At 41.5% G+C, this 16,499-nt stretch overlaps 1 protein-coding gene across 2 annotated transcripts in view; it reads left to right on the top strand.

Annotated features, from left to right (window-relative positions):
* atm (ATM serine/threonine kinase) overlaps nucleotides 1–14,854 on the top strand; it is a 190,193-nt gene extending 175,339 nt beyond the window's left edge. For both annotated transcript variants that reach the window (XM_041198875.1, XM_041198876.1), the window contains 3 exons: nucleotides 5,646–5,709; nucleotides 9,785–9,933; nucleotides 13,474–14,854. In XM_041198875.1, the coding sequence (XP_041054809.1) occupies nucleotides 5,646–5,709; nucleotides 9,785–9,933; nucleotides 13,474–13,654 (394 nt within the window). In that variant the 3' untranslated portion in view covers nucleotides 13,655–14,854. The remainder of the gene's footprint in view (nucleotides 1–5,645; nucleotides 5,710–9,784; nucleotides 9,934–13,473) is intronic.
* The last annotated feature ends 1,645 nt before the right edge of the window (nucleotides 14,855–16,499 follow it).

Below are 16,499 nucleotides of genomic sequence, written 5' to 3'. Positions count from 1 at the left end.
CTTTTACTGTCTGCTTTTATATTTCTTGCTCATTTTCTCTCACTCGAATTTCTCCCGCTTTTTTTCTACACTTTTCATAACTTTCTGGGCTACCTTTACAGCATTATACATCTTTTCTTTCAATTTGATACCATTCTTAACTTCCTTAGTTAGCCATCCTTCTCATAGCGTCTTTCACTTTCAATGGAATACATATTTGTTGAGAGTTACGAAATATCTCCTTAAATGTCTACCATTGCTTCCCTTTCTTCTTACCTTTAACCTATTTTCCCATTCCACTTTAGCCAACTCTGTCTTCATATCCTTATAATTGCCTTTATTTAAGTTTAAGACACTAGGTTCAGACCTAAATTTCTCACCCTCAAACTGAATTTGATGTCATACCATGTTATGATCACTGTAACCTAGAGGATCCTATAAGAAGTTATTAGTTAATCTTGTCTCATTAAATATTGCCAGCTCTAAAATAGCCTGTTCCCTGGCTGGTTACAGAACATATTGTTCAAAGGTGAGGTGAGAGTAACTGCCCTTGACTTCAAGGTAAAATTTGACCAAGTGTGACATCAGGTAGCCATAGCAAAACTGGAGTCAATGAGAATCAAGGGGAAAACTCTCCGCTGGTTGGAGTCATACCTAGCACAAAGGAAGATGATTGTCATTGTTGGAGGTTAATCATCCTCGGTTCCAGGACATCACTGTAGGAGTTCCTCAGGGTAGTATCCTAGGCCCAACCATCTTCAGCTGCTTCATCAATGACCTCCTTTCCATCATAAGGTCAGAAGTGGGAATGTTCAGTGATGATTCCACAATGTTCTTAGAAACTGAAACAGTCCATGTCTGAATGCAGCAAGACCTGGACAATATCCAGACTTGGGCTGACAGGTGACAAGTAACATTCTCACCACACAAGTGCCAGGCAATGACCATTTCCAGCAAGAGAGAATCTAGCCATCATCCATTGACAGTCAGTGGTGTTACTATCACTGAATCCCTCACTATCAACATCCTGGGGGTTACCCTTGACCAGAAACCGAACTGGACTAGCGATATAAACACTGTGGCTACAAGAGCAGGTCAGAGGCTAGGAATTCTGCAGTGGGTAACTCACCTCCTGACACCATCCAGGACAAAGCTTGATTGGCACCACATCCACAAACATTCACTCCCTCCACCACCGACACACAGTGGCAGCAGTGCATACCATCTACAAGATGCACTGAAGGAACTCACCTAGGCTTCTTAGACAGCATCTTCCAAACCCACGACAGCTACCATCTGGAAGGACAAGGGCAGCAGATGCGTGAGAACACCACCACCTGGAAATTCCCCTCCAAGCCATACACCATCCTGACTTGGAAATATATTGCAGTTTCTTTACTGTCGCTGGGTCAAATTCCTGGAGATCCCTCTATAACAGTAGTGTGTGTGTACCTACACCACATGGACTGCAGCAATTCAAGAAGCTGGCTCACCACCACCTTCTCAAGGGCAATTAGGGATGGGCACTAAATGTTCTCCTAGCCACTGATGTCCTACATCTAATGAATGAATAAAAAAAAGAAACTGTCAAATATTCATGTCCCAGCTGTGGTCACTTTGCAATCATGTCACTGTAATGGCTATCATAAAATAGTCATTTATTTCCATTTGTGCTATCAATGCATCCATCCTGTTACAAAGGCATTCAGATAAAGATTCTTACTGTCTTTTTACCAATTTTCCCTACTCAATCATTATACAATCAGGCATATCAACATGGTTTTGTGACAGGAAAATTGTGTTTGACAAATTTATTAGATTTCCTAGAGGAAGTAACAAACAGCATGAATAATATGGCGTAGATGTGGTGTATTTGGATTTCCAATAGGCATTCGATAAGATGCCACAGAAAATACACAAAATAAAACTCAGGGTGTTGTGGCTAACATATTAGTATGGATAGGGGATTGGTTAGCTAACAGAGAGCAGAGAGTCGGGATAAATGGGTCTTTTCGGGTTGGCAAACTGTAAACAGTGAAGTGCCAAAGATATCAGTGCTGGGGCTTCAACTATTAGTTGTGGAAATTTGCGCAGTTATGCCTTGTGCACAAAAAGCAGGACAGATCCAACCATCAATTACCATCTCATCAATCTGCTCTCAATCATCAGCAATGTGATGGAAGTGTTGTCGACAGTGCTATCAAGTAGCACTTACTCAGCAATAAATACTGTGGCTACAAGAGCAGGTCAGAGACCGGAAATTCTGCAGCAAGTAACTCACATCCTGATTCCTCAAAGCTGGGTCCACCATCTACAAGGCACAAGTCAGGATGCAATGGAATACTCTCCACTTGCCTGAATGAGTGCAGCTCCAACAACACTCAAGAAGCCCAACATCATCCAGGACAAAGCAGCATTTTTGATGGACACCCTGATCACTATCTTAAACATTCACTCCCTCCACCACCAGGGCACACTGGCAGTAGTGTGCACCATCTATAAGAAGTACTGCAGCAACCCACCTAGGCTCCTTCAACATCACCTTCCAAACCTGCAGCCTCTACCACCTCAAAGGACAAGGGCAGCAGATGCATGGGAACACCAGGACCTCCAGATTCCCCTCTAAGTCACACACCATCCTGACTTGGAACTATATTGTCTTCCTTCACTGTCGCTGGGTCAGAATCCTGGAACTCTCTTCCTAACAGCACTGTGGGTGTACCTACACTACATGGACTGCAGTGGTTGAAGAAGGTGGCTCACCACCACCTTCTCAAGGGCAATTAGGGATGGGCAATAAATGCTAGCCAGCAACGCCAACATCCTGTGAAAGAATAAATAAAAGGGACCAAGTGTATGGTAGCTAAATTTGCTTATGACACAAAGATAGGTAAAATAGCAAGCTGTGAGGAGGACACAGAGTATGCAAAGGGATATAGATAAGTCAAGTGAGTAGGCAAACATTTGGTAGATGGAACATAATATAGGAAAATGCGATCTAGTCCAGTTTGGCAGGATGAATAAAAAGCAGAATATTATTTAAATGGAGAGAGACTGCAGAAAACTAGTACAATTATGGATGGTAAATGGACAAGAACCACCGAAATGAATGTTAGTTCACGTGATTTGCTTGCTCAGCCAGGCTGCGGCAGACCATCTGACTCCGCTAGAGGGGTAAACTTATCAAGTTGCACATAACATCCATTGCCCTCTTTTGAAACGGACCTGGACAGTCCCAAGTATGACATGAGCCTGTTAACAGCTCTGCAGGCATACCAAGTTTTGCTGTGCAAGAACTTGGTTTCATGATTACGAGGAGTCTATACAATGAGCTGTGAGATTCCACAGGCTGAGAGAGGAATTCTTTTGTCCTTGTAACTGCTATTGGTAGCTTCCAGAACAAAGGGTTAGTCCTGTGGTCATGTGACTTGTAGCCCATCTTTAGGGTAATCAGAAAGTCCATTTTAAAAATAGCAACAAAAGAAAAATAGTTTTGGGTTTCTTTTCATGTCTTATTGACCTAACAATATTCTTTGTGAGATCTTTGGGCATAAGGTGAGAGAAGTTAGTATTGAGGGATAAAATATTTTTTCATTTTTGGCACCTTGTATTACTGGTTGACCAGTTTCAAATCTTATCATAGTAACTCCTGGGCCAACAATGTTGTTAACAATTATAGAACCTCTAAGATTGCAAATTAATGCCAAATTAGTGTATTTTGTTAAACAAAAACAGAATTACCTGGAAAAACTCAGCAGGTCTGGCAGCATCGGCGGAGAAGAAAAGAGTTGACGTTTCGAGTCCTCATGACCCTTCGACAGAACTTGAGTTCGAGTCCAGGAAAGAGCTGAAATATAAGCTGGTTTAAGGTGTGTGTGTGGGGGGCGGAGAGATAGAGAGACAGAGAGGTGGAGGGGGTTGGTGTGGTTGTAGCGACAAACAAGCAGTGATAGAAGCAGATCATCAAAAGATGTCAACAACAATAGTACAATAGAACACATAGGTGTTAAAGTTAAAGTTGGTGATATTATCTAAACGAATGTGCTAATTAAGAATGGATGGTAGGGCACTCAAGGTATAGCTCTAGTGGGTTTTTTTTTTATTTTATATAATGGAAATAGGTGGGAAAAGGAAAATCTTTATAATTTATTGGGAAAAAAAAAGTGGGGAAACAGAAAGGGGGTGGGGATGGGGGAGGGGACTCACGACCTAAAGTTGTTGAATTCAATATTCAGTCCGGAAGGCTGTAAAGTCCCTAGTCGGAAGATGAGGTGTTGTTCCTCCAGTTTGCGTTGGGCTTCACTGGAACAATGCAGCAAGCCAAGGACAGACATGTGGGCAAGAGAGCAGGGTGGAGTGTTAAAATGGCAAGCGACAGGGAGGTTTGGGTCATTCTTGCGGACAGACCGCAGGTGTTCTGCAAAGCGGTCGCCCAGTTTACGTTTGGTCTCTCCAATGTAGAGGAGACCACATTGGGAGCAACGAATGCAGTAGACTAAGTTGGGGGAAATGCAAGTGAAATGCTGCTTCACTTGAAAGGAGTGTTTGGGTCCTTGGACGGTGAGGAGAGAGGAAGTGAAGGGGCAGGTGTTGCATCTTTTGCGTGGGCAAGGGGTTGTGCCATAGGAGGGGGTTGAGGAGTAGGGGGTGATGGAGGAGTGGACCAGGGTGTCCCGGAGGGAGCGATCCCTACGGAATGCCGATAAGGGGGGTGAAGGGAAGATGTGTTTGGTAGTGGCATCATGCTGGAGTTGGCGGAAATGGCGGAGGATGATCCTTTGAATGCGGAGGCTGGTGGGGTGATAAGTGAGGACAAGGGGGACCCTATCATGTTTCTGGGAGGGAGGAGAAGGAGTGAGGGCGGATGCGCGGGAGATGGGCCGGACACGGTTGAGGGCCCTGTCAATGACCGTGGGTGGAAAACCTCGGTTAAGGAAGAAGGAGGACATGTCAGAGGAACTGTTTTTGAATGTAGCATCATCGGAACAGATGCAACGGAGGCGAAGGAACTGAGAGAATGGGATGGAGTCCTTACAGGAAGTGGGGTGTGAGGAGCTGTAGTCGAGATAGCTGTGGGTGTCGGTGGGTTTGTAATGGATATTGGTGGACAGTCTATCACCAGAGATTGAGACAGAGAGGTCAAGGAAGGGAAGGGAAGTGTCAGAGATGGACCACGTGAAAATTTAACTTTAACTTTAACACCTATGTGTTCTATTGTACTATTGTTGTTGACATCTTTTGATGATCTGCTTCTATCACTGCATGTTTGTCGCTACAACCACACCAACCCCCTCCACCTCTCTGTCTCTCTATCTCTCCGCCCCCCACACACACACCTTAAACCAGCTTATATTTCAGCTCTTTCCTGGACTCGAACTCAAGTTCTGTCGAAGGGTCATGAGGACTCGAAACGTCAACTCTTTTCTTCTCCGCCGATGCTGCCAGACCTGCTGAGTTTTTCCAGGTAATTCTGTTTTTGTTTTGGATTTCCAGCATCCGCAGTTTTTTTGTTTTTTTCCTAGTGTATTTTGTTGTTGATCGTTACTGTGTATGAAGCTTGCAAACAATAAATAATGATAATTCATCACACTCTTTGGGTTAAACTTAGATTCCAGAGGTGAAAGAAAGACTGCTGTGGCCTAGTAACATTTTCTGTCTTCCTACAGGTGTTGTGAAAAGACAATGGAGGTTATGAGAAGTTATCAAGAAGCCTTACTAACTATTGTCGAGGTAACTTTTCTTTATTAAGCTTATGTAACTTTCCCCATTAAATAGACGCTAAATGAACATACAAGTAGTTGATATACTTTGACTTTCACCCTCACCTCAAACACTAGATGTAAGGAGCTTATGGATTTGTTTTTATCCAAGATTGAGCCCAGCTGTGCAGCTCCCCATCCCGCAGCCTCAAAACTGCATCCGTTCAAGCCAGGAATTGAGCATTTTCTACTCCATCTTGCCCCCATCCCACCTCTTCAAGCTCATCTTATCCATGATACCCATTCCTTGCTCTCTCACTCCACTCCCTACTCAGCCTTTCTTCCTAACCTCATCATTGTCAGTTGTCTTTTTCTCTAGCACTGTCTAGCTCCCTACTTCAAAATACCCACTCTCTATTCATTCATCCTGTCGGATTACCACCCAGTTTCTAATTTCCCTTTCATTTCTAAGATCCTTAAGCATGTCATTGACTCCAAACTTCATGTCTATCTCTCCTAAAGTTTCCTGTTTAAATTTCTTCAGGCTAGCTTCTGCCCCTCTCCCACATTGAGAAAGCCCTGATCAAAGTCACAAACAACACTCTCTGTCACTGTCCTTGGTGAACTACTACTCCTCGACCTTTGTTTTGTTCACTATGATGATAAAGTTACCCTTCAATGCTTCTCCTCTCATTCAGCTCCATGGGATTACCCTTACACAGTTCCATTCATATCCAACCAAGCACAGCATACTTCCAGCAAGTTTTTTTTTCCTTCCCCTATATCACCACCTTTAGGGTACCCCAAGATCTATCGATAACTTACTTCATCTTTCTTAGCAACATATTTCTTCCTTACCAACATCATCCACAAGCTTATGTCAGCTTTTGCATGCATAATGACGATACCCAGCTCTCCCTGTCTACCACTTCTTTTGGCCCCTTGACTGCCTTTGTAATTTCCATCATCTTGTCTGTCACAAAACATTGGGCAAGTTATAACTTTCCCCAGCTCAATATTGTGAGGACATGAATCATCATCACCTTTGGCCCCATCATATTCTCCACTCCATTGCTACTGAATCCAACCTGCACCTCTGGTGTATCCAAGAATCCATCCTTGCTCCTATTTTCTTCTTTTGCTTAGAATTTGCAGCCACATGCTGGGGAAGATCATTTGCACTTTTGCTTCCTGTTTTGTCTTGGGCTGAACTTTATATCCTGTTCAACACCAGGACTGTTTGCTTCCACTTCCATAACTTTGCTCACCTCCACCACTACCTCAGCCCCACTGCCTTCATCACCATCAAATTCAATTACTCGAACAACCTTTGCTCTGGTCTTAGATCTTCCACCATCAACAAACTCCAACTTATCCAAAACTGCCACACATGTCCTACTCTACACTAAATCCTGGTTACCCTGTACCCTGTTCTCATTCTCATTCAGGCTCCCTGTCTGCCAACATATTCAATACAGAATCCTTATCCTCATCTATAAATCCTTCCTTGGCCTTCCTCCACCCCATTTCAACAATCTCTTCCAGCCCTCTATCTTCACCCAAACTTCTTGTTCTTATGATCCTCCTTTGCAATCCCTTCACCCAGTGCTGGTGACAGCATTCAGCCACTTTTATGCTTACTTTCTGTAACTCTCTCCAAACTTCTCCATCTCTGCCATGTCAAATAGCATTTTAAAACCTATCTTAGACCTAGCCTTTGATCACCCCTCCTAGGCTGGGAAATTTGGCTCCATAGCACTGCTAATATAAATGTTATGGAGGCGCAAAACTCATGAAATGTCGGCCAGGATGCTTTGTCAACTTCTGGCATGGCACACCCTGACTGTAGGGATGCTAGCATGGGCATGCCTTGCATGCTGCAGAAGCATGCAGAATGGGAAGATTGTGGCACCAAATAGCCTCTAATGCTAAGTTGGTTCATGATTTGCCATTTTGCATGACACAAGTTTCTTTAACCCCCTTTCTTAATTACTCCATGAGGGGCTCCTAGTAGTGCTATTTAAAGAGATAGCTATGCCATCAAGTGAGGTGCTTTCAATGTTCCTTTGCTGGTGCAGAGCCAGTGAAAACACTGTGAAGTAATGGGGGAGTTTTGAAAAACTTTTGGATTTACAAATTCGTGGTGTTGGATTTTGACATGGAGGTGTGAGATTTTGGAAGGCTTATCAAGAAAAGGCATGCTTCAGTTATTGGAGGCAATTGTTGCTGCACCTCTTACACTGCAGCATGACTTGGAAATGGAGCACAGACAGCGTAGAGGTTAGAGCTGTATACAGGAGGAAGCGAAGGCTCTTAATGGAAGGTCCTACCTTTCTTGGTCTTTGGAGAGCATGTCTCAGCCAGGAGCAATGTGTGAGGTATCTGTGTTTCACCAAGGAGGTGGTGACTGAACTGTGCCACCCCCTACAACCAGATCTGCAGCTGCACAGCAGGGCAAGGACAGTAAAGTTTGCTGGCCATTGCTGCATCAGGGAGGTAGAAGCCCTGTACAGGAGAGAGGACTTTATCATCTTCTCTGACTAGAGAGTAGGAGGACGAGCACATGGCATTTCCAGGCTAGCTGAATTCCCAATGGTATCAGGTGAAATGGATTGCACATGCATGGCTCTGCAGACCCTACATGTTGGCAGGGAGATGTATCACTACTGCAAGAGTGAACAAACATTAATGTTTAGAGAACCTTGTTGGCGAATGTCTGCTATCCTGGCAGTAGTCACAATGTATTCATCCTGCCCCGTCAGCTGTATCTGCTTTCTTTGGACTACCACAAAGAACCAGAGGCTGGTTGCTGGGCATCAAGAGATACCTGTTCTACACCTGGTTCATGATTACCTTCCACCACCCAACCACAGTGCACTTACATTGAGAGCCATGCAGCTACAGGAGCATTGTGGAGCAAATCATTGGCGTCCTGAAACAACAGTTCAACTGCCTGGTCTGCTTTAGAAGAACCTTCCAATACTCACTAGAGGGTGGTTCCAAGTTCATGGTGGTCTCTTGCAGCCTCCATAACTTGCTACCATGAAGGCACAGCCCTTGCCACCAGGCCTTTGGAGGCCACTTCAAGAGGAGGAGGAATGGAGAAGGCTTCAAAGACCACTTCGCTCCAGATGGTTTTGTCCGTGATTAGATACTCTCAGTTGTTCACAGTTCCTTGCCTTTCAAAACATCGTCTGCTGCTGAGTTTCACTGGGAGAGTCTGCAGATGGCCCTGCAAGATGACCTCAAGCAGCTCTGAACCTATTTATTTGAGGAGCCGTACGAGTTTGTCTATCTAGTGAGTTCTGTGATGTGGATTTCACCTTTCTCGATGTTAATTTAATTCTGGCGCTAACCAAAGGACATTTCCAGGAATTCAGCAATAATTATGTCATCAAGCAGGTTGAGCAGCCAGTCACACTGAAGCTTTCTCACAGACAACAAACCAGGAAGTAACAAGCAGGTTTTAATCATTTTTATTTTATAATTTACAGCAAGCAAAGTAAAAATTGGGACATAGACGTGGGATTAAAATAGAAGTTGAAATATCAAGTAAGCTTTCAAAACAAAATTATTTTCATGGAATGGAGAAATTTGGCATTCTATATCATGTCAGTTTAAAAACCCAGGTATACCTCATTCAACTAGGCATAACTTTTTCAAGGGTTTCTTTTTAACAGCAAGAATAATAGTGTAAAAAGTGGAAATTCACATCACTGAATGACTTCTAGTTGACTTCCATCTCTTAGGACTTCAGTATAGCACTCTGTGGAAGAGCAAGAAATCACTGACAACAGCTTCTGGATTGCCACATTATACATATGTGGATACCAGAAGTTGCTGTCAGTTTCACAGAGTAATGATGGCAAATGCTGACCAATTCATTGCCATTACGACCATAAACACCGATCCAGTATTAAGATCTGCTTTGCCCATTTAGCCGTGCTGTTTACTGGTTTAAGGTCTTATGTACCTAAAAAAAAAAGTTTTATCATTTTGAAGCTGTATCAATTTAAAATGTTACGAGGGAGTCTTCATTAAGACATGCTTTTATTGTGAGCCATATAGACCTATCTCTTAAACTCTCCTCTGCACATACTTTTCAGGTGTTGCTATATGACCCTCTTTTTGACTGGACCATGAATCCTTTAAAAGCACTTTACCTACAGCAGAGACCTGAAGAAGATGCAGACTTCCATTCCACATTGAATTCCACTATAGCTGGAGATGAGACAGTGTGTGATGGAGATACCACGTAAGAATCAACATTAGTTTAAGATATCTGTGCTATGGCAACATTAATGGTCATATGATTCCAATGTGACTTAATTCATTGTTATGCACTGCACTAAGGAACAATAGGCTGCTGATTTATCTCATTAATTCCTCACACAGTGGGCCGGATTTTCATTTTTGGGTCAGGAGCCCAATGTCAGGATAATATCTGGGTTCCCAATCCTGAAAGGCATTGACGTGACATGCACGCTGCAATTTTTTAATGAAAAGCCAGAGCGCCCACTCACTGTCCAATTAAGAACAGCAGGTGGGCTTCCAACACTGGAGAACCAATACCCCTGCACAAAAAGAGCGGCAACCTGCCAAATTGCATTAAAGGGGTTAGTGGGCACCTCAGGATGAAGGTGCCATCCCAATACTTTTTACATTGTGCCTGCCTCTTCATAATTTTAAGTGATATAGAGCACTGGCACCCTCATCCCCTGGCCTGTCACTGGAAGACCACCTACTTTATTGGCCTTATAGGCCTCTTAATTGGTTATCTGTCGCTTGCGGGCGAGTGGCCGTTGCATCTCCAACCCAGTTTCTTGGAAAATGCCAGAAAACCAGCACATCGTTCTCCCAAAGCAATTTTTCTGCCCGCCTCCATCAGCCTTCAAAAATTCAGCGTTATATGTTTCCAAGGTTGAAATGTCATAAGAGAATGTGCTTAGCAGAGGCCAGAAGCAAAACAACAATGCTCAGAAAACTTCCTGTGTTTTAATTTATTCATTCTTTTTAGACCTATTGTAGTACATAATGAGGCTTTATTTTGGCATATGGTAACTGGTTATAAACCAATAAAAGAATAAAGATGGAATTCACCTGTGGCGTAACCTAGAATCCATCCTTGCTCCTATTTTCTTCTTTTGCAGCACAGTGACAGGTCATTTGGCCCACCTAGGTTATGCTTCCTCTTAGTTAACCATGCTATTCATCTCAGGTGTCACCTGAGGAAGTTTGAAAGGTGCTGGTCACATAGAAATTTAGAAGTCTAAGACAATAATGACTTCCATTGTTTCTGGTAAAGCCATCCAGAGATGGAAAGGCTTGGAGTTGGGACTGCAGAGCAAGTCAGAGACTTCCTCCTTTGTTGAGTGTAAGCAGTGAAAATTGGTGTTCTCACATGTACCCAAGTAACTGTGAGGTTATATTCACGTCTGCTTCCTTGACTAGGGGCAGGCCTGCTCAGGCTGCCTTCGCTCCTACTAGCTTCCTGAGGGCAATAGGAATTCCCAAAGAAATGCTCATCTTTCCAATGGGAGCTATTTCCTCTGAGTGCAATTCCCTCGAACAAATACAATAGTAAAAGGGGAAATCAGCAGAAAACTGAAAAATGGCAAAGAGGATGCACTTTCTCTTTTTATTAAGAGAAACAAACCAAACTGGACAAAAATACTACTTCACTGTCACTTACACAATCAGAATACATACACCTTTAAGAACTCAAGACCAGGGCATCCAATTGCAAGTGCACATTTTATACAGAGGCACATTGCAATGTTGCATTTTTACGATCATTGAAAAACTTGGAGAGGTAAAAGGTGTCAGATAATAAATAATACAATCCTAATTTGAATCCTAATTACTTTACCAATAAAACATTTTTATCAGTTTGCAAATTTACAAATCTTCTCCCAAATTAGCACCACATTCATCACATACTATAATTATTTCCATGATTGCCCAATTTTAACGGTCAAGTAAGTCATAAAAAGGACTTTATGATATTTATATCACAAAGTAAATATTGAACTCCAGCTAAACATATAAATCAGTCTCATTAAGATCCCAATAGATGTCTTTTCCTGTTTGAAATTACTTTTAGCTAAAAATATAGGGAAAAACAGGGATGTTGAATTAACAAAATTGATCAGTGAAAATGCCAGATATTACTCTTAATTGTGTTTCAGTCCTCAGTACTTTTCACGGGCATCTTGTCTAACTCGACTGTCCTAATGCTCTCCTTAAGATAAAAGCAAAAAACTGCAGATGCTGGAAATCCTTACTGGCTCTCCTTGTCCTTGGATGCTCTCCTTACTGGCCTCAACCATCCATAAACCAGCACTTTGCTGTCTGTGTCTTCCACTTTACTCAGTCTTGCTCACCCATCAGTTTTGTGCTCGCTGACCTACATTGGCTCCTGGTCCACCAATACTTCAAATTTAAAATTCTCATTGTGTTCAAATCCTTTCATGGATTCCCCTGCCTTCTCCAACCCTATAACTCTTTGGTCTCTTGTGCTTCCCTGCTCCTTTTGCCCCACCATTTGCAGAAATGCTATCTGCAATTTAGGCCCTAAACTCTGGAATTCCCTCCCTAAATTTCGCTGCCTCTCTCCACACCTTTAAGACCCTCCTTAAGCCCATGTATTTGACTAAGGTTTTCATGACCTTTCCTAATCATTTAATAGAATGATACAGCATAGTTGGGTGTCATTTAGCCCATTATGCCTGTACCAGCACTTTGAGTTATCCAATTATTCCCATTCCCAAACTCTTTTCCCATAGCCCAGCATAATTTTACTTTCTCAAGTATTTATCCAATTCCCTGTTGAATGTTTCTACCAAATCTGCTTCCACCACCTTTTTAGGTAGTGCATTCCAGATCAAAACAACTCACTACATAAGCATTTTTTCGTCATGCTGCCTTTGGTCCTTTTGCTAATTATGTGAAATCTGTGTCTTTTGTTTACTGACCCTTTTCTCCTTATTTACTCTATCCGAACCCTTCAAGATTTTGAATGCCCTTTTCAAATACCCTTAATCTTTTCTCCTGTAGGAGAACAATGCAAATTTCTCTTATCTCTCCACAGAACTGAAGTCTTTCATCCTAAAGGCCATTCTAGTAAATTCCCTCTCTAAGGCCTTGGCATCCCTCCTAGGCTGTGGAACCAGAATTAGTCACAATACTCTAGCTGAGCCTAAGCAGTACTTTATAAAAGGCTTAGCATAACTTCCTTGCTTTTGCACTCCATACCTCTACTTATAAAGTCAGATATCCCATATCGTTTTTAAACAGCCTTCCCAACTTGTCCTGCCACCTTCAAAGGCTGGTGTATGTATACCTCCAGGTGTCTCTGTTCCTCCACATCCTTTAAAATTGTACCATTTAGATTATATCACCTTTCCTTCTAACCAAAATGAATCACTTCACACTGCTCTGCTTCATATTTAATCTGCCATGTGCCTGCCCATTTCACCAGTTTATTTCCTGCTGAAGCCTGTACTATCTGCCTCACTGTTCACTATGTTTCTGAATTTTGTGTCCTCTGCAAACTTTAAAGTTATGCCCTGTATACCCAGTCTAGGTCATTAATATATATTAAAAAAAGCTGTGGGCCCAATACCGACTCTTAGGGAACTCTACTGAACACTTACTTTTTTTGGTTCCCCATTGATTTTTATCAAGTTAAGCTTCTGTGAAGGACTTTGTGAAAGGTCCTACACAATGCAAGTTGTTGTTGTATCTTGCATTTGTTATTGACCCGCATTTATCTCGTTATATTTCCTTTCAATAGTGATGTCAAGAGCATTAATAAAGTTGCAGAACGTGTACTTCTGAGGCTACAGGAGAAGCTGAAGGGAGTTGAGGAGGGTGCTGTGCTCAGTGTGGGTGGACAGGTGAATCTCTTAATACAGCAAGCCAGAGATCTAAAGAACCTCAGTCGACTATTTCCAGGCTGGCAACCTTGGGTATGATCAAAAAAAGAAAAAAAAATGTACTGTAGATTTCACAATTTTTTGTTATAAACTACAAATGTTTTGGCTGTACAATATGGATGTAAATATACGTTTATCATATCTTTGAATCAGAATCCTTTACCTCAAGATGAGATACCAGTCAAGTGCTGCAAAATAGTTTTGCCATTGTTGATTTATTTCTGATTGATAAAGGTTTAATAGTTGTGACATGAAATTACATTAGAACAACACTGTATTGCACTCCAATACCCAAGGTCAGGATTATACCCTAATATTCACATACGGATAAAAAGATGCAAGAACTTTCTCGGTTAGGTCTTGAGAAAAATTTCAAGCTAATTGTCTTCATTTTGATCATAGGTTTCAAATCAAAAATTAACATTATTTTAAAAACTACTGCTGAATTCCTGTATTTCATAGCATGAAATTTAGTCTAAAATTTGTAGCTGTTAACAGAAAGCCATGCTTAGTAGTGTGGATCACGGAATCGGGCCTTACAAATACAATCCATATCTCTGGCTTGAGCATAGATCCTCATCAAAAGTGTGGGATCAGTGAATTTACTCTGTCATCTCCTAGCTTGCCTTCAGTGTCAACAATGTAACAGAGGACCTATCCAGCCATAATTCTGAAATGTTTGCATTTCTAGAGGCAGCGCTTGTATATATAAATTACCTAAATCTTTATTTTTTGAAAATTAGTCACTCATCTGAAGCAAGAGGTTTTTGCAAGATTAATTGCCTGCTACAGTTATTCTGTATTTAGTCTATATTTTACTACTCTGATATCAAGATATTCATTTTGCAAGCCTAACAAATTTTGACTAATTTTTAAAATTCTTTTATGGGATGTGGACGTGCTGGCAAGGCCAATATTTGTTGCCCATCCCTAATTGCCTTTGAGAATGAAATGCTTTGAGAAATAATTTTGGTCCTTGGTGCAGATTTAATTATTTGTACGCTTCCTGCAAGTTGTAAATTGACAGTATAATTTTAACTGTAAATTTATAATTTTCCTTTGAGTTTTCCATTATGCATTTTGAGGCACCTTATCCATTCTTGGAAAATATATGCTTTGTTTATCTATTCTATGCAGTGAGCATTTTAGCATTTAGGATCAGCAGCCATTTTACAGTTAAAGCAACATGCCCCAGACATATTTTTAGACAAAAACTGAAATAAAAATATTGCAACAACATTTCTGAATTAAGAGTCTATTATGTTCATTTGGTTTTATTTTTTACTATATAAGATGATTCATTTTCACTGCAGGTCAATTTACCAGCTGAGAGAGCATTCATAACATCAGATTCCACACATAAGAGATCATTTTTCAGACAGCAAGGTCATTTGAGTCTGCTAGCCTATTGTTCAGGCCTATAGCTTTTACTGTATATAGTGTGCTCAGCCATTTCTTGATATCATGCGGAGTGAATCGAACTGACTGAAGATGATTGGGAGCTCAGGAGGAAGCCGAGATGAAGCATCAGCTCAGTTCATCTGGCTGGAGATGGTCTTGTCTTTTGTATTAACCTGCTGGGCTCCATGAGCATTGAGGATGGGGATGTTTTATGAAGCCTCATCCTCCCATTAGATGTTTAAATTGTCTACCATCATTCATAATTGCTTTCCATGCAATTGTGTCTCCTATTTCTTTAATGTTTTATTGGAATTTGAATGAATATGAGATCTCTGTTTCTGTTAGCTCATGTTGTAGTCTATGGTTCTATATTGGATGCAGTTGCATATGATGACAGGTGGGGGAAAATGACTGCTACAGCTCCAAGCTGCTCCTGCCTCCCTGTACAGTGCCTTTCCTCCTCGAGTACTTACTTTGACAGTGTACGGGGGCTTGCAGAATGAATCGTTTTTTTTAAATATTTTATTTGAATTTATATAAAATGAAACTAAAATATTAAGTCACAGATAATGTTAATTTTGTTTTTTCCCTTGATAAGTGCGACTGATCTGTAACCAGCAAACACTAGATTCAGAATTAATTGAGGTGTATAAGGGGAAAATAGATGTTTCTTAGAAAATAAGGGATACGGGAAAAAGGATTCTAAAAAGTTTTTAGAAAAACTAAAGCAAAATAGTGCAGATGCTGGAAATCTGAAATAAAAGCAAAAAATGATAGAAACACCCAGCAGGTCTACATGTATGCCAAATAGCATATAATAAACAGAGCTAACTGGTTCCATAACCAACAGAGTAGATTAAAGTCTGTATCCTGCCTCATCCAATTATGAATGATGGTAGACAATTTAAACATCTAATGGGAGGATGAGGCTTCAAAAAACATCCCCATCCTCAATGCTCATGGAGCCCAGCAGGTTAATACAAAAGACAAGACCATCTTCAGCCAGATGAACTGAGCTGATGCTTCATCTCAGCTTCCTCCTGAGCTCCCGTTCACCTTTAGTCAATTCAATTCACTCCGCATGATATCAAGAATTGGCTGAGCACACTATATACAGTAAAAGCTATAGGCCCGAACAATATCCCAGGCTTGTGCTCCAAAACTAGCAGTCCATTTAAATAAACTGTTCCATGCAACTACAACACTGGCAACTACCTGACAAAGTGGAAAATTGCTAAGTAAGTCCTATTCATTAAAAGCAGGACAAATCCAATTCGACCAATAACTGCTACTATTAATCATCAGCAGAAATGTTGGAAGGTTTCATTGCCAATCCTAAAAAGCAGCACTTACCTGCTTTAACCTGTTCAGCAGTAACCTGTTCAGCGATGCTCAGGTTGGGTTTGGCAGGATCATTTGGCTCCAGTCTTCATTACAGCCTTAGTCCAAATGTGGATGAAGAGCTGAACTCCAGAAGTAAGGT

Source organism: Carcharodon carcharias, chromosome 11 (assembly GCF_017639515.1).
Source record: "Carcharodon carcharias isolate sCarCar2 chromosome 11, sCarCar2.pri, whole genome shotgun sequence".
In the NCBI taxonomy this organism is placed as follows: domain Eukaryota; kingdom Metazoa; phylum Chordata; class Chondrichthyes; order Lamniformes; family Lamnidae; genus Carcharodon; species Carcharodon carcharias.
Note: the sequence above shows the minus strand (reverse complement) of the source record. Positions and strands in the feature narration are given on the sequence as shown.